The 26,706-nt window shown below is 50.6% G+C and overlaps 1 protein-coding gene across 1 annotated transcript in view; it reads left to right on the top strand.

Annotated features, from left to right (window-relative positions):
• The first annotated feature begins 3,106 nt into the window (after positions 1-3,106).
• The window catches only part of LOC140395306 (cystinosin-like), a 71,136-nt gene continuing 47,536 nt past the window's right edge, over positions 3,107-26,706 (top strand). Inside the window, exons 1-5 of the mRNA XM_072482907.1 lie at positions 3,107-3,202; positions 9,893-9,965; positions 15,236-15,314; positions 17,243-17,327; positions 18,095-18,204. Of these exons, the coding sequence (XP_072339008.1) occupies positions 9,908-9,965; positions 15,236-15,314; positions 17,243-17,327; positions 18,095-18,204 (332 nt within the window). The 5' untranslated portion in view covers positions 3,107-3,202; positions 9,893-9,907. The remainder of the gene's footprint in view (positions 3,203-9,892; positions 9,966-15,235; positions 15,315-17,242; positions 17,328-18,094; positions 18,205-26,706) is intronic.

Below are 26,706 nucleotides of genomic sequence, written 5' to 3'. Positions count from 1 at the left end.
ACACTTACTGCAGCTGTGGTTGCTGTGGATCACACTGGTGACTACCAACTCTCACATACTACAGCTGCAACACATCACCTGCCCTACCATCTTGTTGTGTTTTGTTTCACCAAATAGGGTTTAATATTTAGAAGTGTTCAAGGATAATTTATAGTTGTAACAAGTAATTTAACTAGACAAGCTACAAATCCTATGCAGCACGTAATACTAGTTTAAACTATCACCCCAGTTTAGTGAAAAACAAACTGTCAAGCTCACCAACCAATCAGCTAGCTGCTTATCTAATTAATGAGATTCAATGATTCTATCGGAAGGATGTTGTTGCATTAGAGGGGGTGCAGTGGAGATTCACCAGGATGGGCCTGGGTTGGAGAGAGGCTGGGGTGTTTCTCCTTGGAGTTGAGAAAGTTGGGGGTACCCGATTGAGGTATATAAAATTATGATGGACAGACATGCTAGATAGGAATAAACTCCCCTTAGCAGAGGGATCAATAAGGGACAGGGGCATTGAGGGAAAACGACTCCACCCAGAGGGTGGTGGGGATCTGGGGCACTGCCTGAAAGTGGGGACCTTTACAAAGCATTTAGATGAGCACTTGAAACACAAGAGCAGAGAGTACCAAGTGCTGGAGAACACAATTAGAGTGTAGAATAATAGAATCACTACAGTGCAAATAGGCATTCGGCCTATCGGGTCTGCACTGACCTGAAAGAGCTCTCTAAACAGGCTCCCGCCCTCTCCCTGTAACCCTACTTTACCCGCACACTACGTTAAGGGGAAATTTAGCATGGCCAATCCATCCAACCTGCACATCTTTTGACTGGGAGGAAACCAGAGCACCTGGAGGAAACCCATGCAGATGTGGGGAGAACGTGCAGACTACTCAGACAAGGCTGGAATTGAACCCTGGTGCTACAATGTGGAGATGCCGGTGTTGGACTGGGGTGAGCACAGTAAGAAGTTTTACAACACCAGGTTAAAGTCCAACAGGTTTGTTTCGATGTCACTAGCGTTCGGAGCGCTGCTCCTTAGGTGAATGAAGAGGTATGTTCCAGAAACATATATATAGACAGATTCAAAGATGCCAGACAATGCTTGGAATGCGAGCATTAGCAGGTGATTAAATCTTTACAGATCCAGAGATGGGGTAACCCCAGGTTAAAGAGGTGTGAATTGTGTCAAGCCAGGCCTGCGAAATCCTACCAACAGGTTCCACCCACTGTCAATCACTGGTTCAGGCTCCATCCACTGTCAATCACTGGCTCAGGTTTCACCCACTGTCAATCACTGGCTCAGGTTTCACCCACTGTCAATCACTGGCTCAGGCTCCATCCACTGTCTATCACTGGCTCAGGCTCCACCCACAGTCTATCACTGGCTCAGGCCCCACCCACAGTCTATCACTGGCTCAGGCTCCACCCACTGTCAATCACTGGCTCAGGTTTCACCCACTGTCAATCACTGGCTCAGGTTCCAACTACTGTCAATCACTGACTCAGGATCCACCCACTGTCAATCACTGACTCAGGCTCCACCCGCTGTCAATCACTGGCTCAGGCTCGCCCACTGGCAATCACTGGCTCAGGCCCGCCCACTGTCAATCAATGGCCCAGGTTCCACCCACTGTCAATCACTGACTCAGGCCCGCCCACTGTCATTCACTGGCTCAGGCCCGCCCACTGTCAATCAATGGCCCAGGCTCCACCCACTCAATCACTGGCTCAGGCTCCACCCATTGTCAATCACTGGCTCAGCTCAAATCACTGGCTCACGCCCCACCCACTGTCAATCACTGGCCCAGGCTCCACCTACTACCACTCACTGGCTCAGGCCCGCCCACTGTCAATCACCGGTTCAGGCCCGCCCACTGTCAATCACCTTCTTACACCTCGCCCACTGTCACTCACTGGCTCAGGCTCCACCCACTGACATTCACTGGCTCAGGCCCGCCCACTGTCAATCAATGGCCCAGGTTCCACCCACTGTCAATCACTGACTCAGGCCCGCCCACTGTCATTCACTGGCTCAGGCTCCATCCACTGTCTATCACTGGCTCAGGCTCCACCCACAGTCTATCACTGGCTCAGGCCCCACCCACAGTCTATCACTGGCTCAGGCTCCACCCACTGTCAATCACTGGCTCAGGTTTCACCCACTGTCAATCACTGACTCAGGCCCGCCCACTGTCATTCACTGGCTCAGGCTCCATCCACTGTCTATCACTGGCTCAGGCTCCACCCACAGTCTATCACTGGCTCAGGCCCCACCCACAGTCTATCACTGGCTCAGGCTCCACCCACTGTCAATCACTGGCTCAGGATCCACCCACTGTCAATCACTGACTCAGGATCCACCCACTGTCAATCACTGGCTCAGGCTCGCCCACTGGCAATCACTGGCTGAGACCCGCCCACTGTCAATCACTGGCTCAGGCCCGCCCACTGTCAATCAATGGCCCAGGTTCCACCCACTGTCAATCACTGACTCAGGCCCGCCCACTGTCATTCACTGGCTCAGGCCCGCCCACTGTCAATCAATGGCCCAGGCTCCACCCACTCAATCACTGGCTCAGGCTCCACCCATTGTCAATCACTGGCTCAGCTCAAATCACTGGCTCACGCCCCACCCACTGTCAATCACTGGACCAGGCTCCACCTACTACCACTCACTGGCTCAGGCCCGCCCAAGTCACTCACTGGCTCAGGCCCGCCCACTGTCAATCACTGGTTCAGGCCCGCCCACTGTCAATCACCTTCTTACGCCTCGCCCACTGTCACTCACTGGCTCAGGCTCCACCCACTGACATTCACTGGCTCAGGCCCGCCCACTGTCAATCAATGGCCCAGGTTCCACCCACTGTCAATCACTGACTCAGGCCCACCCACTGTCAATCACTGGCTCAGGCTCCACCTACTACCACTCACTGGCTCAGACCCGCCCACTGTCACTCACTGGCTCAGGCCCGCCCACTGTCACTCACTGGCTCAGGCCCGCCCACTGTCACTCACTGGCTCAGGCCCGCCCACTGTCACTCTCTGGCCCACGCCCCGCCCACTGTCAATCACTGACTTAGCCAATCAGTCTCTGGCTCCGCCCAAGGAAACAATCCTAGGATCACCTGACCGGATCATGTGACCGAATTGGCGACTCGAGTGGACCCGGCGTCAGTTTGAGTGCAACTGGAAAAATCTTTCAGCGAAGGTTTGTATGAGGAGAGCGAGCGAGAGACATACCCCCCCGAGACAGAGACAGAGACCCCCCCCCCCCGCCCCAACCGGGACAGAGACAGAGACCCCGCCACCCCCAGAGAGACAGAGACCCCCCCCCCGGACAAGGACAGAGACCCCCCTCCCCCCACCCCCCCCGGGACATAGACCCCCCCCCCCCCCGGGACAGAGAACCCCCCCCCCCCCCCCCCGGGTCAGAGACCCCCCCCCCCCCCCGCGACAGAGACCCCCCCCCCCGGGACAGAGACCCCCCCCCCCGCCCCAACCGGGACAGAGACAGAGACCCCGCCACCCCCCCCCCCCCCGGGACAGAGACCCCCCCACCCCCCCCCCCCGGGACAGAGACCCCCCCGGACAGGGACAGAGACCCCCCCCCCCCCCGGGACAGAGACCCCCCCCCCCCGGGACAGAGACCCCCCCCCCCGGGACAGAGACCCCCCCCCCGGGACAGAGACCCCCCCCCCCCCCGGGACAGACACCCCCCCCCCCCCCGGGACAGAGACACCCCCCCCCCCCCCCCCCGGGACAGAGATAGAGAGACACCCCCCCCCCCGGTACAGAGACGGAGACCCCCGCCCCAACCGAGACAGAGACCCCCCCTTCTTTCCCCCCCCCCCCCTCCCCGGGACAGAGACAGAGACCCTCCCCCGGGACAGAGACAGAGAGACCCCCCCCCCCCGGGACAGAGAGACCCCCCCCCCCCGGGACAGAGAGACCCCCCCCCTGGGACAGAGAGACCCCCCCCCTGGGACAGAGACAGAGACCCCCCCCCCCGGGACAGAGACAGAGACCCCCCCCCCCCGAGACAGAGACCCCCCCCGGGACAGAGACAGAGAGACACCCCCTCCCCCCCCCCCCCCCCCGGGACAGAGACAGAGAGACCCCCCCCCCGACCGGGACAGAGACAGAGACCCCCCCCCCCGAGACAGAGACACTCCCCCGGGACAGTGACACCCCCCCCCCCCCGGGACAGAGACACCCCCCCTCCCCGGTACAGAGACCCCGCCCCCCCCCCCTGGGGCAGAGACCCCCCCCCCCGGGGACAGAGACCCCCCCCCCCCCCCCCCCCCCCCCCCCCCCCCCCCCCCCCGGCCCCTCCCCCCCCCCCACCCCCCCCCCCCCCCACCCGCCCCCCCACGACAGACAGAGATACCCCCCCCCCCCGGGACAGAGACAGAGAGACCCCCTCCCCCCCCCCCCCCCCCCCCGGGACAGAGACAGAGAGACCCCTCCCCCCCCCGGGACAGAGACAGAGAGACCCCTCCCCCCCCCCCCGGGACAGAGACAGACACCCCCTCCCCAACCGGGACAGAGACATCCCCCGAGACAGAGAGAGAGAGAGAGTAACCCAGAGAGAGAGAGAGACACCCCAGAGGCCGAGCGGGTGACCGGCAGAGGCCGAGCGGGTGACCGGCAGAGGCCGAGCGGGTGACCGGCAGAGGCCGAGCGGGTGACCGGCAGAGGCCGAGCGGGTGACCGGCAGAGGCCGAGCGGGTGACCGGCAGAGGCCGAGCGGGTGACCGGCAGAGGCCGAGCGGGTGACCGGCAGAGGCCGAGCGGGTGACCGGCAGAGGCCGAGCGGGTGACCGGCAGAGGCCGAGCGGGTGACCGGCAGAGGCCGAGCGGGTGACCGGCAGAGGCCGAGAGAGAGAGACCCCCGGAGCCAGAGAGAGAGAGACCCCCGGAGCCAGAGAGAGAGAGACCCCCGGAGCCAGAGAGAGAGAGAGAGAGACCGACCCCCGGAGCCAGAGAGAGAGAGAGAGACCCTCGGAGCCAGAGAGAGAGAGAGACAGACCCCCGGAGCCAGAGAGAGCGAGACCCCCGGAGCCAGAGCCAGAGAGAGCGAGACCCCCGGAGCCAGAGCCAGAGAGAGAGAGACCCCCGGAGCCAGAGCCAGAGAGAGAGAGACCCCCGGAGCCAGAGCCAGAGAGAGAGAGACCCCCAGAGCCAGAGAGAGAGAGACCCCCAGAACCAGAGAGAGAGAGACCCCCAGAGCCAGAGAGAGAGAGACCCCAGAGGGAGAGGGAGAGAGACCCCCGGAGCCAGAGAGAGAGAGACCCCCGGAGCCAGAGAGAGAGAGACCCCCGGAGCCAGAGAGAGAGAGACCCCCGGAGCCAGAGAGAGAGAGACCCCCGGAGCCAGAGAGAGAGAGACCCCCGGAGCCAGAGAGAGAGAGACCCCCGGAGCCAGAGAGAGAGAGACCCCCGGAGCCAGAGAGAGAGAGACCCCCGGAGCCAGAGAGAGAGAGACCCCCGGAGCCAGAGAGAGAGAGACCCCAGAGGGAGAGGGAGAGAGACCCCCGGAGCCAGAGAGAGAGAGACCCCCGGAGCCAGAGAGAGAGAGACCCCCGGAGCCAGAGAGAGAGAGACCGACCGACCCCCGGAGCCAGAGAGAGAGAGAGAGAGAGAGACCGACCCCCGGAGCCAGAGAGAGAGAGACCCCCAGAGAGAGAGAGAGAGAGAGAGACCCTCGGAGCCAGAGAGAGAGACAGACCCCCGGAGCCAGAGAGAGAGAGAGAGAGAGAGACAGACCCCCAGAGCCAGAGAGAGAGAGAGACCCCCAGAGCCAGAGAGAGAGAGACCCCCAGAGAGAGAGAGAGAGAGAGAGACCCCCGGAGCCAGAGAGAGAGAGACCGACCCCCGGAGCCAGAGAGAGAGAGAGAGAGACCGACCCCCGGAGCCAGAGAGAGACCCCCGGAGCCAGAGAGAGCGAGACCCCCGGAGCCAGAGCCAGAGAGAGCGAGACCCCCGGAGCCAGAGCCAGAGAGAGCGAGACCCCCGGAGCCAGAGCCAGAGAGAGAGAGACCCCCGGAGCCAGAGCCAGAGAGAGAGAGACCCCCAGAACCAGAGAGAGAGAGACCCCCAGAGCCAGAGGGAGAGAGACCCCAGAGGGAGAGGGAGAGAGACCCCCGGAGCCAGAGAGAGAGAGACCCCCGGAGCCAGAGAGAGAGAGACCCCAGAGGGAGAGGGAGAGAGACCCCAGGAGCCAGAGAGAGAGTGAGACCCCCAGAGGGAGAGGGAGAGACACCCCAGGAGCCAGAGAGAGAGACCCCAGAGGGAGAGGGAGAGAGACCCCAGTGGGAGAGAGAGAGGTAGATTTGATTTTTGGATTTTGATTTGATTTATTGTCACATGTACCGAAGTACAGTGAATAGTATTTTTCTGCGGCCGAGGAACGTACACAGTACGTACATAGTAGACACAAGAATAATCAACAGAGTCCATTGACAAATGGTACATCACCAAAACAGTGATTGGTTACAGTGTGGAACAAGGGGTCAAACAAAGCAAATACATGAGCAAGAGCAGCATAGGGCGTCGTGAATAGTGTTCCTACAGGGAACAGATCAGTCCAAGGGGGAGTTGTTGAGGAGTCTTGTAGCTGTGAAGAAGCTGTTTCGATGTGTGAGTCTTCAGACTTTTGTACCTTCAGCCTAATGGAAGGGTCTGGATGAAGGCAATGCTTGGGTGTGAGGGGTCTCTGATATTGCTGTCTGCCTTCCTGAGGCAGCGAGAGGTGTATACAGAATCAATGTGGGGGTGGCAAGTTTGTGTGATGCGTTGGGCTGAGTTCACCACAGTCTGCAGTTTTTTGCAATCTTGGACCGAGCAGTTGCCATACCAAGCTGTAATGCAGCCAGATAGGATGCGCTCTATCGCACATCTGTAGAAGTTTGTGAGAGTCGATGCAGACATGCCAATTTCTTAGCTTCCGTAGGAAGTAGAGACGTTGTTGGGCTTTCTTGACTGTTGCATCAATGTGAGTGGACCAGGACAGACTGTTGGTGATGGTGACCCCCAGGAACTTAAAGCTATCGACCATCTCCACTTTGGAGCCATTGCTGCAGACGGAAGTGTGTGTCGTGCTGCACTTCCTGAAATTGATGATCAGTTGCTTGGTCTTTCCAACATTTAGAGAGAGGTTTTCGGTACAGCATGCAACCAAGTGATTTATCTCCCTCCTGTAGTCTGATTCGTCGTCGTTTGAGTTGCGACCCACCACAGTCATATCATCTGCAAGCTTATAGATTGAGTTGGAGTTAAATCTTGCCACACAGTCGTGTGTACAGGGAGTACAGTAGAGGGCTGAGCACACATCCTTACGGGGCCCCGGTGTTGAGGGCTATTGTGGAGGAGGTGTTGTTGCCTTCCCTGACAGATTGCTGTCTGTTGGAGAGGAAGTCGAGGATCCAGCTGCACAGGGTTAAGGGTCAAGTCCAAGAAGGACCCTCATAGCTGGGAGGGGGTGAGGGGAGAATAGAGAGAAACCCCCACAGCCAGGGAGCGAGAGAGCGTCACCCACAGCCAGGGAGAGAGATCCAATGGCCAGGGAGAGAAAGAGAGACCCTAAAAGTCGGGGTGAGACACAGCTGGGTAGGATGCTTTGTGACCCCTAAACAGGTACAAAATGAAACCCCTGTCAGGGGTTGCCGAGAGACACCTGAACCAGGTGACCTCTGATCAGAGAGAGAGAGTGACTCCAAATCGGGATTATTGGGGTGCTTGCAGTGGTGGGCGAGAGCCCCGGGCCGACGATATTGGGGAAAACATCCTCTTGCAAACGGTGGTAGAGATTTGCAACTCGGGTGCTGAAATAAATTAATGGTTTTCCAATAATTTTAAAACAGTTTGTTTTTTTGTTGACTGGAACAATGAAGGTAAATGGGACGTCAGTGGGTAAATCGCATAGGGGTGCAGAACGGCTGTGATTTTGTTGAATGGTGTGGGATGGCTAATATTTAAGGAACAAATGTATGCATTGCAAGAGTTATACATTACTTCCTGGCGCAAAACACAAGAAAAGTGGCTTACAAAAGAATTAAGGATAGTATTACATCCAATTATGCATCAGAATGTTGCTATAAAAAGTAGCAAGCCTGAGGATTGGGAACAATTTAGAATTCAACAAGAGATTGACTGAGAGGGGAAAAATAGAGTATGAAGGTAAGCTATCAAGTAATGTAAAAGTGGACTGTAAAGGCTTCTGTAAGTATGTGAAAAAAAAATTAGTGAAGACACATGTTACAGTCCAAAATGGATCAATTTCTCGAGAGCAAGGAAATGGCAGAGCAATTAAACAACTACTTTAGTTCTGCCTTCACACAGGAAAACACAACTTCTCAGAAATGCTGGGAAATCAAGGATCTAATAAGAGGGAGGAATTGAAGAGAATTTAATGGCATTGAAAGCTGCCAATCGCCAGGGCCTGATAATCTACATCCCAGGGTACCAAAGGAGGTAGCCATGGAAATAGTTGATGGCTATTGACATCTTACAAAGTTCTGTATACTCTGTAACACTCACAGCAGATTGGAGGGGGCGCAAATGTAACCCAAATTTAAAAAGGAGAACACAGGAATTACAGACCAGTTAGCCTAACACCAGTAGTAGGGAAAATGCTGGAGTTGATAACAAAGGATACAGTAATAGGACACTTTGAAAATAGGGCATTAGACAAAGTCAACATGGATTTTTGAAAGGGAATCATGTTTACCAAGCATGCTGGAGTTTTTTGAGAATGTGACTAGTAGAATAAAAAAGGGAGAACCAGTGGATGTGGTGTATTTGGATTTTCAGAAAGCTTTTGACAAAGAGGTTTGTGTGCAAAATTAATTCGCATGTGGGATTAGGGGTAATATATTGGCATGGGTTGAGAATTGGTTAGTGGACAGGAAACCAAATAGAAATAAATGGGTCTTTTACCAAGTGGTAGGCAGTGGCTAGTGGGGTCCTGCAGGGATCAGTGCTTTGGTCCCAGTTATTCACAATGTATGTCAATGATTTGGATGAGAAAACCAAAAGTATCATTTCCAAGTTTGCTGATGACACAAAACGTGGTGAGTGGTGAGGACACTTCTTTCTGGTGATTTGGACAAATTGAGTGACCTGAGGGTTTTGACAATTTTTACAAACCCCTAACACTTACCCTAACCCTAAACCCGACCCTAAAAATTAGATGGAAATGATGCAATTTTAACCACTTCTCCAAAAAGATGCAAATAATTTTTGGTGGGCACTCCGTGTGCAGATGTTGCGAGCCTGTGGGCTTGCAGCCTAGCGGCAGCAAGTTGTCCCTTTTTCGTGAAGTGCCGTGAGAATTTTTTGACAATTTTTACATACCCCTAACACTTGCCCTGACCCTTAACCTGAGGGTCACCACACCCTGCTGGCGTCACTCCGCATCACAAACCAGCTGCTCAGCTAACTGAGCTAACAGACCCACTATTTTCCATGTTTCTATGGAACTTGCTCAGTCGGCTGATTGTCCAGCTCCTCTTTTGTTCCTGTTTTAATATTTCAGAACAGGATTGATAAATTTTTATAGTGTTGGATTATGAAGGGATATGGAAGGCGAGTTAGATAGTTAAAGTTATATATAGGTTGATGATTTAATTAAATGGGGCAAACTGGTGGAATATTCTTGTTTAATAGATAGGTACGCAGTTAAACTCAAAAATACTAATCAATATATCAACCCAAGCACTAGAAGATACAAGAGCTTTCCACATCTGTGGCATTTGTAACAAATCAATTCTAGATAATCACTCTCTGACCACATCGGGGTTTTATTTGAAGTGAACAGTTCAAATGAGCTAAAAGTTCCAAGCTGCTGCACTTGCTCCAGGGTGATTAATTACTCATGTTCTCATTTCCTCCCCACCCAGGTTTAAAACTGAAACATGAAGCTCTCACTAATACTCTCCATCTGCTGTTTGTTCAGTCATGCACTAAAAGCTGGTAAGTGTTACCAAGAATATACAACATACAAATAGGCCATTTGGCCCAACCATGTTGTAGTCATATAGAGCTTTGGTGAGACTGCACCTGGAGTATTGTGTACAGTTTTGGTCTCCTTACCCAAAGAAGGATCTACTTGTGTGCGCGGACTGAGACTTCAAAACTATATTTTTAGAAAAGAGATATAGATAACCTCATGGCTGTTTCAATTTTTTTAACTGGACAAAAAGCCTTTCAGGTGGCTGAATCTTTCTGTGACCCTTGAACAAAAGGAACCACATGACAATATCAAGGAAATGTGTGCCTCGTTATCACCAAAGACACATTAATGTGTATGCATAGACCAAATTCAAGGGAGCTATACAAAGGCCAAGTGCATTTCATAACTCGGGTTGGCCAACTGGAATCTACTTGTCTGAACAAAGAAAAATACAGCATAGGAACAGGACCTTTGTCCTCCAAGCCTGCGCCGACCATGCTGCCCTTCTAACCTAAAACCTTTTACACTTCTGGGGCCCTTATCCCTTTATTCCCATACTGTTCATGTATTTGTCAAGATGTCCCTTAAATGTTACTATCGTACTTCAACCACCACCTCCGGCAGTGAGTTCCAGGCACCCACTGTGTAAAAAAACTTCCCACGCACATCTCCTCTAAACTTTGCCCTTCTCACCTGAAACCTATGTCTCCTGGTAATTGACTCTTCCACTCTGGGGGGGAAAAAACTTATGACTATCCACTCTGTCCATGCCCCTCAATTTTGTCGACTTCTACCCAGTCGCCCCTCAACCTCCATCATTCCAGTGAGAACAAACCGGGTTTATCCAACCTCTCCTCGTAGTTAATGCCCTTCATACCAGGCAACATCCTGGTAAACCTCTACTGTACCCTCTACAAAGCCTCCACATCCTTCTGGTAGTGTGACGACCAGGATTGAACACTATATTCCAACTGTGGCCTAACTAAGTTTCTATACAGCTGCAGCATGACTTGCCAATTTTTATACTCAATGCCTTGTCCGATGAAGGCAAGCATGCTGTATAAAACAAAAAAGAGTGGCTAAGGTAAATATTGGTCCTTTAGAGGATGAGAAGGGAGATTTAATAATGGGAGATGAGGAAATGGCTGAGGAACTGAACAGGTTTTTTGGGTAGGTCTTCACAGTGGAAGACACAAATAACATGCCAGTGACTGATGGAAATGAGGCTATGACAGGTGAGGACCTTGAGAGGATTGATATCACCAAGGAGGTAGTGATGAGCAAGCTAATGGGGCTAAAGGTAGACAAGTCTCCTGGCCCTGATGGAATGCACCCCAGAGTGTTAAAAGAGATGGCTAGGGAAATTGCAAATGCACTCGTGATAATTTACCAAAATTCACTAGACTCGGGTGGTCCCAGCGGAGTGGAAATGAGCAAATGTGACACCACTGTTTAAAAAAGGAGGTAGGCAGAAAGCGAGCAATTATTCCAGTTAGCTCAACTTCGGTAGTAGGGAAGATGCTGGAATCTATCATCAAGGAAGAAATAGTGAGGCATCTGGATGGAAATTGTCCCATTGGGCAGATACAGCATGAGTTCATAAAGGACAGGTCGTGCCTAACTAATTTAATGGAATTGTTTGAGGACATTACCAGTGCGGTAGATAACGGGGAGCCAATGGATGTGGTATATCTGGATTTCCAGAAAGCCTTTGACAAGGTGCCACACAAAAGGTTGCTGCATAAGATAAAGATGCATGGCATTAAGGGTAAAATAGTAGCATGGATAGAGGATTGGTTAATTAACAGAAAGCCAAGAGTGGGGATTAATGAGTGTTTCTCTGGTTGGCAATCAGTAGCTAGTGGTGTCCCTCGGATCAGTGTTGGGTCCACAATTGTTCACAATTTACATAGATGATTTGGTGTTGGGCGACCAAGTGCAATGTGTCCAAGTTTGCAGACGACACGAAGATGAGTGGTAAAGCAAAAAGTGCAGAGGATACCGGAAGTCTGCAGAGGGATTTGGTTTGGTTACGTGAATGGGCTAGGGTCTGGCAGATGGAAAACAACCTTGACAAATGTGAGGTTATCCATTTTGGTAGGAATAACAGCAAAAGGGATTATTATTTAAATGATAAAACATGCTGCTGTGCAGAGAGACCTGGGTGTGCTAGTGCACGAGTCACAAAAAGTTGGTTTACAGGTGCAGCAGGTGATTAAGAAGGTAAATGGAGTTTCTTCCTTAATTGCTAGAGGGATGGAGTTTAAGACTAGGGAGGTTATGCTGCAATTGTATAAGGTGTTAGTGAGGCCACACCTGGAGTATTGTGTTCAGTTTTGGTCTCCTTACCTGAGAAAGGACATACTGGCACTGGAGGGTGTGCAGAGGAGATTCACTAGGTTAATCCCAGAGCTAAAGGGGTTGGATTACAAGGAGAGGTTGAGTAGACTGGGACCGTACTTGTTGGAATTTAGAAGGATGCGGGGGATCTTATAGAAACATATAAAATTATTAAGGGAATAGATAGGATAGATGTGGGCAGATTGTTTCCACTGGCGGGTGAAAGCAGAACTAGAGGGCATAGCCTCAAAATAAGGGGAAGTAGATTTAGAACTGAGCTTAGGATGAACTTCTTCACCCAAAGGGTTGTGAATCTATGGAATTCCTTGCCCAGTGGAGCAGTTGAGGCTCCTTCATTAAATGTTTTTAAGATAAAGATAGTTTTTTGAAGAATAAAGGAATTAAGGGTTATGTGTTCGGGCTGGAAAGTGGAGCTGAGTCCACAAAAGATCAGCCATGATCTCATTGAATGGCGGAGCAGGCTCGAGGGGCCAGATGGTCTACTCCTGCTCCTAGTTCTTATGTTCTTATGTATGCCTTTACTACCTTCTCCACCTGCGTTGCCATTTTCAGTGACCTGTGGACCTCTATACCCAGATCCCTCTGCCTGTCAATACTGCTTGGATAAAGGGCTTCACAACCTTCCTTTCAAATCTTAATGGTTTGAAATTTAACCATGTTGGGTACCCAGATGAGGAATACACATTCCTAAAATGCTGTGGGTGGGAGTCATGTGACATGGGCCTCTAGTTTGTGGAACCAATTATATTGCCTTCCTGAACTGGAAACTCAGTCTGCCATTTTACCATGTAATTATCAGTATCACAGAAAAAGAGCTCTGTCCAGATTGAATACCTGACCCCAGCTACACTTTCTATTGGAAATTATGCATAGCGCCTAGAGCACTGATTGATCTCTGCATGCCTATTTCATTGCGTGAAGTCAGCAACACCAGAAAAGTGAATTATCCAGAATCGGGTTTCAACTCTCTGACCGCCATGACGGAATACCTCTGATTCTGGACTTTGTACCCACGGGAAACAATATTTCTTTTCTTTTCTCTGTGGTCTCCGCACTGTAAATCTCCTTTCTCTATTCCTCTTTTACTGTATGAATGCAAAGGAGGAAACGTAACCCTTCTAGGGTTTGAGTGTGCGCAAATAAACTAACCCTTTGCGTTCATCCTCTCTCGAGTTTGCCCTGGAGTTATTAATAGAAAATTGGATTACACCAAAGCTGAGGGGTTGGGAAATAAAGGGGGTAGCAACTAAAATACCATTCTGTTTCAGACATTGGAAAGAGGGAGAATTGCTGCTGTTTAGATTAACTCCCTCCTGTAACATTTGCCATAGAGGGATGATGGTTCACCAGACTGATTTCTGCGATGGCCGGATTGTCCTATGAGGAGAAACTGAGGAGACTCTGCCTGGATCCCTAGAATTTAGAAATTAAGAATTTTGAAACATATGCAAATTTTCCAGGTGGGAGAGGGTAAATGCAGGAAGGATGTTTTCCCCTGGTTGGGAGAGAAAAGGGCACAGTCTCAGAATAAGAGGTAGGCCATTTAGGATTGAGATGATGGGAAATTTCTTCACTGAAGGTGGCTTTGGAGGCTCAGTCATTGTGTATATTCACAACAGATAAATAATGGATTTCTAGATATTAAAGATCCGAGGTAGGTTCTTTACTCAGAGAGTGGTTAGGGTGTGGAATGGACTGCCTGCTGTGATAGTGGAGTTGGACACTTTAGGAACTTTCAAAAGGTTATTGGATAGGCACATGGAGCACACCAGAATGACAGGGAGTGGGATAGCTTGATCTTGGTTTCAGACAAAGCTCGGCACAACATCGAGGGCCGAAGGGCCTGTTCTGTGCTGTACTGTTCTATATCCAGGAATATGGGGAATGCTTTGTTTATAAACAGTCAACAGTAACAAAGATTTGAAACTCAACTACATAATATTCCACATATCACACTAACCATTAAACAACAAGGAAACCTCACCATCCCATATTGGTACCAATACACAGCTATACCAGCTCATTCAAAAACAAAACAAACCCTCGCAGGTTCCTCAACAGAAATGGAGGATAAACCTGAGAATGTGTTATCATGTCCAGAACTATGTCATAGAAAAATTTGTCCAGTGTGTTCCACGTATCGGTGCCATTCTCCGTCCAGGAGTTCTGCAGGCCCTCCCTATGCGGTTCAATCTTACTGGAACCAAATCCTGGCATCTACATATTCCACTGGTGCAGAAGGGGCAGTTGAGCATCCTTGACTTCCTGTGTGTTTAACTCATGGTGACGAGCCAGTTACATGCAGCACTCACCACACCAGCAACAAAAGCATCAGAAATCTGCAAGAGCATTTCTTCAACCGCGTCATAAGATTGCCCAAATGGATCAATGTCGCGATGGGGATAGCACGGGACGATGGCATTGAGGTTGAAAATCACTTATGCTAGTTGAATGGTGGCGAGGGCTGAGGGACCGAATGACTTTGTCGTGTTCATAAGACAGGAAAGAGATCATAAACTGTTTAAATCAAACCTTACTTTCTGCTTATTTAAAAAAATGAACATTGGCCCACTAGGGACTATGGGATTTCAGATGAGTACATGGATTTTCTGAGGGCTGTGTCAGTGGGAGTTCAAGAAAGTGACTGAACCGTGGCCACAGGGCTGATTGAGGGAGTAAAAATCTACTAAATGCATACGAGCTAAATCCATATGAACCAGTATTTGAGCCTGGGAGTCTTCTCAATCTGTGCAATGCAGCGACTCATAGGGTGGACTCACTGATTGTTCACGTGCTGCCTTTTTCTGTTTGCTGCTATGTAGCTTTAGTCCTTTAACATTTACACAACATGAATGTATTTCTAATACTCTGCTTCCTATTTATTGTTACACGGAGTAGAAGTTAATCCCTTGTTTCTGTCTGTCTTCAGAAATTGCTGTGACACTGAAGGCACCGGAACATGTTGACCTGCAAATCGGTGATGTTCGGAACATCAGCATTGCTCCAAGGTCGGTTCAGTTGAACCTGATATGTGGCCAGGTGATTTGTGATTGAGTTGTTCACGTTATAGAATCGTAGAATCATAGAATTTACAGTGCAGAGGGGGGCCATTCGGCCTATCGAGACTGCATTGGTCCTTAGAAAGAGTACCCTCGTCCATGACTCCATCCTATCCCCATAATCCAGTAACCCCACCTAACCTTTTGGACTCTAAGGGGCAAGTTAGCATGGCCAATCCGCCTAACCTGCACATTTTTGGATGTGGGAGGAAACCGGAGAACCCGGTGGAAACCCATGCAGACACTGAGAGAATATGCAAACTCCACACAGGCAGTCACCCAAGGCGGGAATTGAACCCGGGTTCATGGCACTATAAGGCAGCAGTGCAGGGCTTGTTACATCTCAGGAAGAAGGAAGACCATAAGTACAGGAGTAGGCCCTTCTGCCCCTTGAGCCTGTTCCAGCATTCTGTTAAATCATGGCTAATCTATATTTTAACTGTATCTAACCAATAGTGGGTATTTAACCTGAAACCCTCAATAAACATCGAAATAAAAATTACATGCCAATTTATCGCATTTCTGTTTGTGGCTCCTTTCTGTAAATAAATTGCTGTTGCAATTTTGTATCCTACAAAAGTGACTGCACTTTGGAGATAATCAATCAACTGAATTATGTATTTGGATATCCTGAGGATGTCACATGCTCTGTATAAAACAAGTTCTTATTTATTATGGTTCCTAAAATATGTGGACGGGATTCTCTGTTGGCTGACTGCAGAATCCAGAAATGCGATTGGGTGGAGAGTAGATTCCGACGCCAAAATCGCGGCGGGTGACGATTTGACTCCAAATTGCAATTCTCCATCACCTTGACAGCGATGTCAATGTGTTCCGGAACGTACGTACAATAAACACTCTTTGCATATCATTAGGTGGCCTGACCCGGTATTTTCCGGGGCGTCCGTGATTCTCCACCCTTGATGGCCCGAGTTCCTGACGCCACAGTTCACTTGTGCTTTTAAAAAATCTTGAAACCGGCATCGTAGCTGCTGAGGGAGAAGAGAGGGGGTACGGAAAGTGTCCATCATCGCCAGGGTTTGCTGCCAGTTGTGCCATTGGCCAGGGGGGCTTCTGCCTGGGCAAGGGGAGTAGCGACGATGGGTGGCCAGGAGGTGGGCTGTGGGGTCGGGTGGACAGCCGTCAGACAACGGAGAAACCCGCCCACATATTTCAGGAACTACACTAAATGAGAACTTGTTTTATAAAGAGCAAGTGACCATTGACGCAGCTGGAAAGGCAGATATGCAGCTGCGCACACCGCTAACAACCCACTGTGAACATAGGGCCACCAGTTGTCAAGGTGTCGTCGTCCCCCCCCCCCCCAAACCCGGACACCCCCTCTAGGTGCCCTCTGGTGCCGCCAGCCGACCTATCCGCTGTAAGGGCGTGCTCTAGCACAAACAGTGCCATTTTGTTGGTTGGAATGAGTGTGTGTGGGGATTGTAATGTGTAAATGCAGCTGCAGCTTGTCAGCCTCCCGAGTGTCAATCACGGAACTGGCGAATTCCGCACCATTTTTCATTGGAATTGATTATGTTCCATGTGGCGCTGGAGCTAGCATCTCAACAGTTGCTGAATCGGTTCAGGTTGGGCAGCAGTTTTGCTGTCATGAAAGTCCACGAATCCTGCCTCGGTGCCAACATTTAGTCTCAGAGACAGAGAATCCAGCCCGTGGTTATTTAGACAGCTATTTCCTACAGAAAGCTGGCTGGATGGTCCGAATGCTCACTTTCCATGAGTCAGTTATCCTTTGACTCTACATTAGCCATCCAGCCTCCTGGCCATATTGCTGCTGCTGTTGTTGTTTGGATGATACAGTTAACAATTATTTGTACAGTTGTGAATAAAAACTTTCTGATCTGTTTTTCCCTCAGTATACCCCTGCAGGAAATTCTAGTTGTCACGTTCAATGTGACATTTTCATCCAAACAGACTTCAGTGGTTGACCTGCCTGAATATGTAAGTAACAATACAATCTTCAAACACTGTTTAATTTTGCATTTGTGACAATTTAGTTGGTTTCTTCCCCAAGGGATTTTCAAAAGAGAAATAAATTCTGTCTAGTTCACCAGACTGGTACACCTCAACATCATCCCCACGCTGCAGCCGCTGCCATCCTGCAGCCGCCGCAAGAGACAAGTTGCTTGTTACTTGGCTTCAGGTGCCCATGTGACCACAATTTGATGCATTGCTTTGTGAATATCTCATGTGGTCTCCAAAGGGCGCGATAGATCTAATTGTATACAATCCATAGAATAATCCATATAATCCCCACAGTGCAAAAGGAGGCCATTCGACTCAAGTCTGCACAGACCCTCCAAAACAGCATCCTACCTAGGCCTACTCCCCCACCCCCGCCACCCCACCTAATCTGTACATCTTTGGACACTAAGGCCCAATTTAGTATGGCCAATCCACCTAACCTGCACACCTTTGGACTGTGGGAGGAAACCGGAGCACCCGGAGGAAACCCACACAGACACGGGGAAAACTTGCAAACTCCACACGCACACAGTCACCCAAGGCTGGAATTGAACCCGGGTCCCTGGCGCTGTGAGGCAGCAGTGCTTACCACTGTGCTGCCCCCATGGTTCTTTAGTTACTGTGCTTGTTACTTTACAATAAGCTGTACCTGGTGCCCACCACACCACTCACCCTTCCAAATGATCCCTTCATGTTGATCCTTTTGCACATTGGAAATATTAATTTAATATTTTTTCTAACAGGTTACATTGCCTTCTCACTCTGTGAATTCAACAGTTTTCCCAGTTAAAGGAGTTGAAGTAGGCCAGGCCACTGTGATTCTTCAAAGCAACAGCAGCAGCAATATGACCAGGTGGGTTGATGTCTAACATAGAATCAGAGAATAGTTAAAGTACAGAGGGCGAACATTTGGCCCATCCAGTCGGTGCCGGTTTTCTATAAGCAGATCTCTGCTCCTGCCGCTCCCCTTGTCTTTTCCCCTAGTTCCCCCTTTTGAAAGCCATGATTGAATCTGACTCCACCACACCCTCAGGCAGTGCATTCCAGAATCTAACCACTGCATTGAAAAGGATTTTTCCTCCTGTCACTGTCATTTCTTTATCCATTCACTTTAAATCAGTCTCCTCTGGTTATCAGCCCTTCCACCAACGGGAGCAGTTTCTCCTCTATTTTCTCATAGGTCCCTTGTGATTTTGTATAACTCTATCAAATCTCTTCACCATCTCTTAAAGGAGAATAGTCCCAGCTCTTCCAACTGATCCACAAAACTGACGTCCCTCATATCTGGAACCATTCCCATAGATTTCATATTCGCAGTTTAAAGTAAGAATATTGTCACGGTCACCAATTGACAGCTCCGCTCTCTTCTCATACCCACCACCAGGTAACCTATGTAATGTTAGATGATGGAATAAACAGCATTGGAGGGAATTGCACCACTGGTCAGTTTACCCGTGCCAGGAATGTGCATCACTGGTGCACTGAGCACATCTGCAGCGTGCAGTCTGTTCGTCAGCTGCAGTCATGCTGTACACTTTGCCCAACATAAAATTAATAAAATCTGTTTTTTAAAAAAAGAATTGAATGTAAAATCTTCCCAAATCGCCAGGTAGTGGGCACAAGTTTCAAAAACCTGCTGACATTTGTGAGTCTTGTGGCTTGATGGCATTCAATGGTTTGTTATTCATATGTGTCCCAATGTTGGAATAATGTCCATCAAAATCATCCCACTCTTCTGAGCCGGCCTTCAAGCGTGTTTGTTGGAATACAGTTGATTTGGGGCAGGAGGTAAAAGGGAATATTTTTTTAAAAACAGCAGTTTTAGCCCAGAGCACCAGATATATTAAAACACACAAAGACGATTTATTTTCCCCCCTTCTCATTGTTTCTGGTGGTCTTGGTTGTGTTGAATCAGGCGGCTTCCTTTTTTGAAAGCCGGAGCTGGCTCATTTTGGCTTTTGGATTGTTATAGAAAATCCATGTTCAATATCAAAAATAAATTTATCCAAAATAATATTGTCCTTTTTCAATTCTGTTGAGGTGTTTTTAGCAGCTAAACCTGGATAATCTTAACTAGTGATAACCCCCACGAGGAATGGGGGATCAACAATAGATCTGCCTGTGGGACTCTTATGAGTTTCTGCGGTAACGGACGGAGGCCCGCCAGCTGGGTCTCGTTAACTCAGCCCTTTAAATGCTAGCTCAAACCAGGACCAGCTAATCTGGTAGTCCCGGGTTGGAGCTCTATTGTTGTACGTCACGGTAGTGAGTTCACCTTTGAGTTATAAATAAACAAAGTTAACCTTCCAGACTGTGTCTCCTGGATTCCTACATATCGGAAGCTCACTATTAGTAATTCCCTGACACCTTTTTAAGAACTCGCACATCGTTCTATCTCTAAAGTTTAAAAAAAATCTTTGTTGTAGAATATTAAAACTATTTTCAGAAAATACATTCCCCAGATTTCTAGTGTGGATAATTGGACCTCCTCCAGCTTCCAAGTTGCAAGTAAAAAGCTGAATATTTATGTCTTTATATTGCTTCCTTTTTGTGGCCTTTGTACTTGTACATGGTGACTGTAAGTAACGAGGGAGGAATGACTGAGTTTGTGCATATGCACACCAGCACAGGCCACACTGCCTTTGCTGATCCCGTGTGTGTAGTATCACTTTTCTTTCTTGCGTTACTCTCAAAGACCTTTGTACGTTTTAACATAAATTCTGGTGATCCATCAAACAAAATAGCCGGTGCACTCACAATGGGCCAGATCGCCTTTTTCTGTGTTGTAAGAATTTGTGATTCTGCAATTTGTTTCTGCACCTTCATCTTCCGAAAGTGTAGTAACCAGAATTGGACACGACTCTCCAATTCAGGTCAAGTCAGACCCCAACAGGGGCAGCATGATGGCGCAGTGGTTAGCACTACTGCCTCATGGCACCGAGGTCCCAGGTTCGATCCCGGCTCTGGGTCACTGTCCGTGTGGAGTTTGCACATTCTCCCCATGCTTTCGTGGGTTTCGGAATGCGCAGAAAAGATACATTCCAACGAGCAAGAAAAATGCCACGGGACAGACACACCATCTGTGGCTAACTGGAAAGACTAAAGATAGTATCAAACTTAAAAGAAAAAGCATATAATTGTGCAAGAGGTGGAAGGTTCGAAGATTAGGCAGACTATAAGGAACAGCAAAGGATGATTAATAAGGCGGGAAAAATTAGAGTACGAGAGAAAGCTAGCCATAAATATAAAGACAGTAGGTGTTCCTATAAATATTTTAAAAAGAAACTAGTTAACAAAGTGAGCGTTGGTCCTACAGAAAGTGAGTCTGGAGAATTGATAATGGAAAGCAAGGAGATGGCAAATGAATTAAACAGGCATTTTGAATCCGTCTCTCTCTAGAGGATATAAGTAACATTGCAGAAGCAGCTGTAAATCAGGAAATGGAAGAGAGGGAGGAACTCGGGAAACTTAAGTCACCAGAAAAGTGATGCTGAGTAAATTGGGAAGACTTTGGCATGCATGTATACTGGTCCCTTAAGGTAACAGGGTAGGTAGGTACAGTAGTAGGTAGGTAAGAAGGTATATGGTGCACTTAACGTTTATTAGCTGAGGCATAGAGTTTAAGACCAGGGACGTTATGCTAGAACTGTATAAAATGTTGGTTAGGCCACAGCTAAAGTATTATGTGCAGTCTGGAATCCACATTGCCGGAGGGATGTGATGGCACTGAAGAGGGTGCAGAGGGGATTTGACAGGATGTTTCCTGAGCTGGAGAATTTTAGTTATGAAGAGAGATTGGATAGACTGGGGTTGTTTTCTTTGGAGCAGAGGAGACTAAGGCATGATTGAGGTGTAGAAAATTATGAGGTGCATAGATAGAGTAGATAGGAAGAAAGTTTTCCCCTTTGTGGAGGGATCAATGACCTGGGCATAGATTTAAGGTAGGGGGCAGGATGTTTAGAGGGGATGTGAGGAACAATATTTTCACCCAAAAGGTGGTGGGACTTTGAAACTCGCTGCCTGAAAGAATGGTGGTCGAGCCCCTCATAATATTTAAGAAGTATTCAGATGTGCATTTGTGATGTCAAGACATACAAGGCTGTGGGCCAGGTACTGGAAAATAGGATAAGAATAGTTAGGTGGTTGTTTTTGACTGGCACAGACACGATGGGCTGAAGGGCCTTTTCAGTGCAGTAGACCTCTGACTCTATGGTATAGGGGGTAACATTGGCAAGGATACGAAGGTGGGCAGTCTAACAGGAAACAGAGTCGGTATAAATGGGTCTTTTTCAGGTTGGCAGGATGTGATGAGTGGTGTGACACTGGGATCTGTGCTGGGACATCAACTTTTTATAATTTATATAAATGACTTGATGAAGGGATGGTTGCTAAACTTGCTGATGACATAAGGATAGGTGAGAAAGTAAGTTGTGAAGAGGACAAAAGTAGGCTACAAAAATGTATAGGGCGCAATCTTCCAGCCTCGTTACGCACTCGCTCAAGCGAAATGAGGTCGGTGAATAGCAGAAGTGGCCAAAACGAGATCCGCGCCATGCGCCAAACAGTTTGAGATGCAACCGGCCCACTCCCTTGGCAAAATCAGGAGCTCGCTGTAAAGTGGCGAGGAACCAATTGTCACCACTTAAGCCCCATTTCTGTACAATAAACAACAGCCACCCCTTATCCAACAGCCACCCGTCATTCAGCGGCCTCCCCAGCAAGCGATCATGCTGGCGCCGGATAGTGCTCCTTTTGAAAAACTTGAACCTGGCAGAAGGGCTTCTGTGGAGAGCTGAGGAGTTGAGTAGCCATCTTTGCTCACAGGCAAAGAGCCTGGGGGCACTGGGCTTGCTGCTCCTGTGCTTGGCAGGAGTTGGGGGACCCTCCGAAGGGCTGGGCTGCCATGGGAGGGTGGGGGGGGAAGCTTAGGGGGCAACTGCTTGTGGCACCACCATGCCAACCCTGGATTGTATATACCCGTCCGGTGTAACCCTTGTCCCTACCCGTTTACCCCAACGACCACCCATAACCCCCACTGACTGCCGAGGCCTCTGACCGTGCAGCTGAAGGTTATAGCTTCTAGGGAATTGGTAATCGTGGTTAAGTGAGCACATTCCCACGGGTGGACGGGCTACGTCGCATGTGGGAGTCAGTGCCTAGCATCACACTCCGACCGCGATGCCCGGACAGTGTACCAGAACACTGCGGGAGGCAACACCACACACGCAGCATCCAACATCCGAACACCCAGGGGATGGGACACACCTCATAGCATTTACAGTGCAGAAGGAGGCCATTCGCCCCATTGAGTCTGCACCGGCCCTTGGAAAGAGCACCTTACTTAATCACCACGCCTCCACCCTATCCCCGTAACCCAGTAACCCCAGCTAACCTTTTTGGACACGAAGGGCAATTTATCATGGCCAATCCACCTAACCTGCACATCTTTAGACTGTGGGAGGAAACCGGAGCACCCGGAGGAATCCCACGCAGACATGGGGAAAATGCACAGACAGTGACCCAAGCCAGGAATCAAACCTGGGACCCTGGAGCTGTGACGCAACTGTGCTAACCGCTGTGCTACCATGCCTCCGGGGGACATGTTCACGGCCGGAGGGTGGGTGAGTTCCATGGGGAGGGGACCAGCGCCCGGTCCAATTGAAGTTGTGAGCGGTGTCTGGGATACAGAGTCTGGGGTCCAGTGAGGGGGGCCTGCTGCGGCCTTATGTGCGTGCGTTGGGGGGGGGGGCGGTTGCGAGGATTAGTGGGGGAATGGAGGGTCCTGGGGTTGGAGCCACTGCTGTCTGTCAGTCTAACACCCTCTCCCAATACTTTACAGATATTGAAGGCAATGGACAGGGATGTTGGACACAGGTTGCCCTAGTGGTGCTGGTGCTACGCAATGTGGCCAGATGCCGGAGAAGGCGACAGCAGCAGCTCGAGGCAATGGCCCTGTGCCGGGCCCCGTCCCACCCTGTGTACCTGGCTGCTCATCTGGCCAGGGAGGGACCCAGAGGGGGAGTCCCATGACGGCCCAGAGTGCACAAGCGCCGCTGGTCATTCGAACAAATGATGGACAGCGCATGTCGCAGGAGGCTCCGCCTCAGCAATGAGATGGTGCGACACCTGTGCAATGTCATCGCAGACTTGGCACCACGTGGAGGACGGGGGAGGATACCCGCTCCCGATGGCCGTCAAGGTCACTGCAGCTCGGAACGTTTACGCCACGGGATCATTCCAGGGCTCGAATGGGGACCTGTGTTTTATCTCACAAGCCACACCTACAGGAGCATCTGCCCTGTATGCCCGGGCAGAAGACTTACATTGTCTTTGACATGGACCAGGCTCAGCACGATGCCCAGACAACAGGTTTCTCCGCCACCGCTGGGATGTCCCAGGTCCAGATGCCACACCTGCGCTCTGGTGGTGCCCTATGTTAACAGTTCCACTACCTGAACATGTACGACCACCAGAAGAAGATGATGCACGTGTGTGCCCTCCTCCTGGGGAATGTGCATGACAGCTACATCCTGGGGCAGTCTGTCATCCCTGCCCTCTTCGAGGACCACCCCAGGATGGGCGGACAACTCTTGGTGGATCAGGACCTAGCTAATGACGCCAGTACGGGTGCCGAAGCAGAAACCCGGTACAACCAGGCCCATACAGCCACCCAGGCTGTCATTGGGCGGCGCATCGGACTCCTCAAGATGCGGTTCCGACGTCTCGACCTCTCCGGTGGTGCACTCCAGTACATCGCCCGGAGGGTCACCCGCTTTGTTGTGGTCTGCTGTGTCCACCACAACCTCACGTAGCAGCAGGGCGAGACGCTGGAGGTTGGTGACTAGGAACATGTGGCCATGTCATTGGAGGGGGTGAGGACGAGGAGGACAAGGATGATGAGGCGCCAGCCCTGCAGGAGCCAGAGGACAAGGCCGGGTAGGAACCTGCAGCCCGTCGAGAGGCTGCAGGACAGGCGGCAGCAGTGAGGGTCCGGCAAGCCTGGGGGGTCAGGGAGGCCCTCATACGTGCCTTCTTCACTTAGGACGTGGCCTGGTCTGTCATTGCAATCGTACCCACCTACCATCCCCATTTCCCACCTTCCAGGGGTGTGTCACATTACTCCAGGGTGCTGGGGATTGCGTCGGCACTGTCAGCGAGTCACTGTCGAGGGCAGGGGGGATGTTGATAATACGCAGAGAGCTGAGTGCTGGTTCTCCTCAATCTATGACATAGTCTGACTCCTGCTTGTCTGCTGAGTGCTCGCTCAAACCCATCACGTGCAAGTGGTGATGCATTGCGGAAGAAAGTGACAGAGGCTTCCTACTGGTTGTGCACAAGGGTGTCTATTGTTCAATACAGATCTCCACTCTCCCGATGGTGCCGCTCCCCCCCACAACCCCCACCCTCCACACCCAGCCCTTGCCGCCCCCTCCACACCCACCCCTCACACCCCCGGTGCTGTCAGTGATTCTCAATGTGCTTTGCCCTCCTAGATCTCCCACCACGTCTCGGTGTCTCCCCAGGATGCACATCTGAGGTGGAGGCAGCCAGCTGCTTACCTCGCCTGTGGCAGTTGATGCCCCCTGATTTGTGCCCTCTGGGGCCAGAGGACCCCGGTTCACTTGTCGGTGGCACATGCACAGCCGTGCCACCCTGTCCGTGTGCTGCCCCGAGATGCGGCCTCATGCGACCATGTGATTTGATCTTTTGCACCAGCCTGCCATGAGGGACCTTGTCAAATGCTTTACTAAAGTCCATGTGGACAACATCCACAGCCTTTCCCTTGTCAATCATTTTTGTCACCTCCTCACAAAACTCCCTCGTACCAAACCATTGTCATGGGAATGTAACTTTAAGAAATGTTTGTCTGCTCAAATGGCTGCAGTGATGTCAGAGTGAGGGTGGAGCTGAGCTCTGGCTCTGCTTTTTAGTTTCGCTTTGAGGAAAAGCTTGTGTGTCTGTGATTTTTAGTTTCGTTTTTAGTGTTGGAGCTGCAGCCAGCCAAAAAAGGTGTAATTTTGATCTCTCTGCAATCTAATGAATCTCTAGATCATTTGGTGAATTCAAAGTGATAACTGCTCTCAGTAGAGAATTTAAACCTGATCTCTGTGTTAAAAAGGGTCTTTTGTCTTCCGGATGTTGTTTGGGAATTTATTAAGGATTATCCATAGAGTACTGTATTCTTTGGGGATTTATTGGTGTTGATAGTTGTTAAGATGTTTACTGTGGGTCAGAACATGTGGGTGTGGTTTGCTGGGCTCCCTGAGCACCTAACACACCTGTCCTTGCACCCAAAGAACCGGCTTATCCTTGCCTCGGTCATGTGACCCCTATGCAGCACCTTAAATTGTATGAGGATGAGCCTCGCGCAAGAGGAGGAAGAGTTCCCTCTCCCCAGGGCATCCGCCCACGCCCCCTCGTCAATCTCCTCACCCAACTCCTCCCACTTACCCTTTAGCTCCTCCACCGAGGCCTCCTCCTCCTCCTCCATCACCTGATACGTTGCCGAGATCCTCCCCTCTCCAACCCACACCCCCGACAGCACCCTGTTTTGGACCCTGCGTGGTGGCAACAGTGGGAACTCCACCACCTGCCGCCGAACAAACGCCCTTACCTGCATATATCTGAAGGTGTTCCCCAGGGGGAGCCCAAACTTCTCCTCCAGCCCAGGCTCGTGAACTTCCCGTCCACAAACAGGTCCCCCATCCTTCTAATACTTGCCCTGTGCCAGCTCAGGAACCCTCCGTCCATCCTCCCCGGGATGGTTCCCCCGTATCGGAGACCACACCGAGGCCCCCACCTCCCCCCTGTGACGTCTCCATTGCCCCCAAATTTTGAGGGTAGCCGCCACCACTGGGCTCGTGGTATACCTCGTTGGAGGAAGCGGCAGCGGCGCCATCACCAGGGCCTCCAGGCTCGTGCCCACACAGGATGCCATCTCCAGCCTCTTCCATGCCGCTCCCTCCCCCTCCATCATCCACTTACGCACCATCACCACGTTGGCGGCCCAATAATACCCACAGCGGTTAGGCAGCGCCAGCCCCCCCTATCCCTCACCGCCCCAGGAACACCCTTCTCACCCTCGGGGTCTTCTCGCCCACACAAACCCCATATGAGCACCCCGGTGCTCGTGTTAACCTGCCTGAAGAAGGCCTTGGGGATCAGAATGGGGAGGCACCGGAACAGGAACAAAAATCTCAGGAGCACCGTCATTTTAACTGACTGTACCCTACCCGCCAGGGAGAGTGGCAGCACATCCCACCTCTTAAACTCCTCCTCCATTTGCTCCACTAGTCTCGTGAAGTTAAACTTATGCAGGGCCCCCCAACTCCTAGCCACCTGGACCCCCAGGTCC

The sequence above is a fragment of the Scyliorhinus torazame genome, chromosome 18 (genome assembly GCF_047496885.1).
Source record: "Scyliorhinus torazame isolate Kashiwa2021f chromosome 18, sScyTor2.1, whole genome shotgun sequence".
NCBI lineage: Eukaryota > Metazoa > Chordata > Chondrichthyes > Carcharhiniformes > Scyliorhinidae > Scyliorhinus > Scyliorhinus torazame.
The sequence above is the reverse complement of the archived record's forward strand: the minus strand, read 5'-3'. Positions and strand labels throughout refer to the sequence as shown.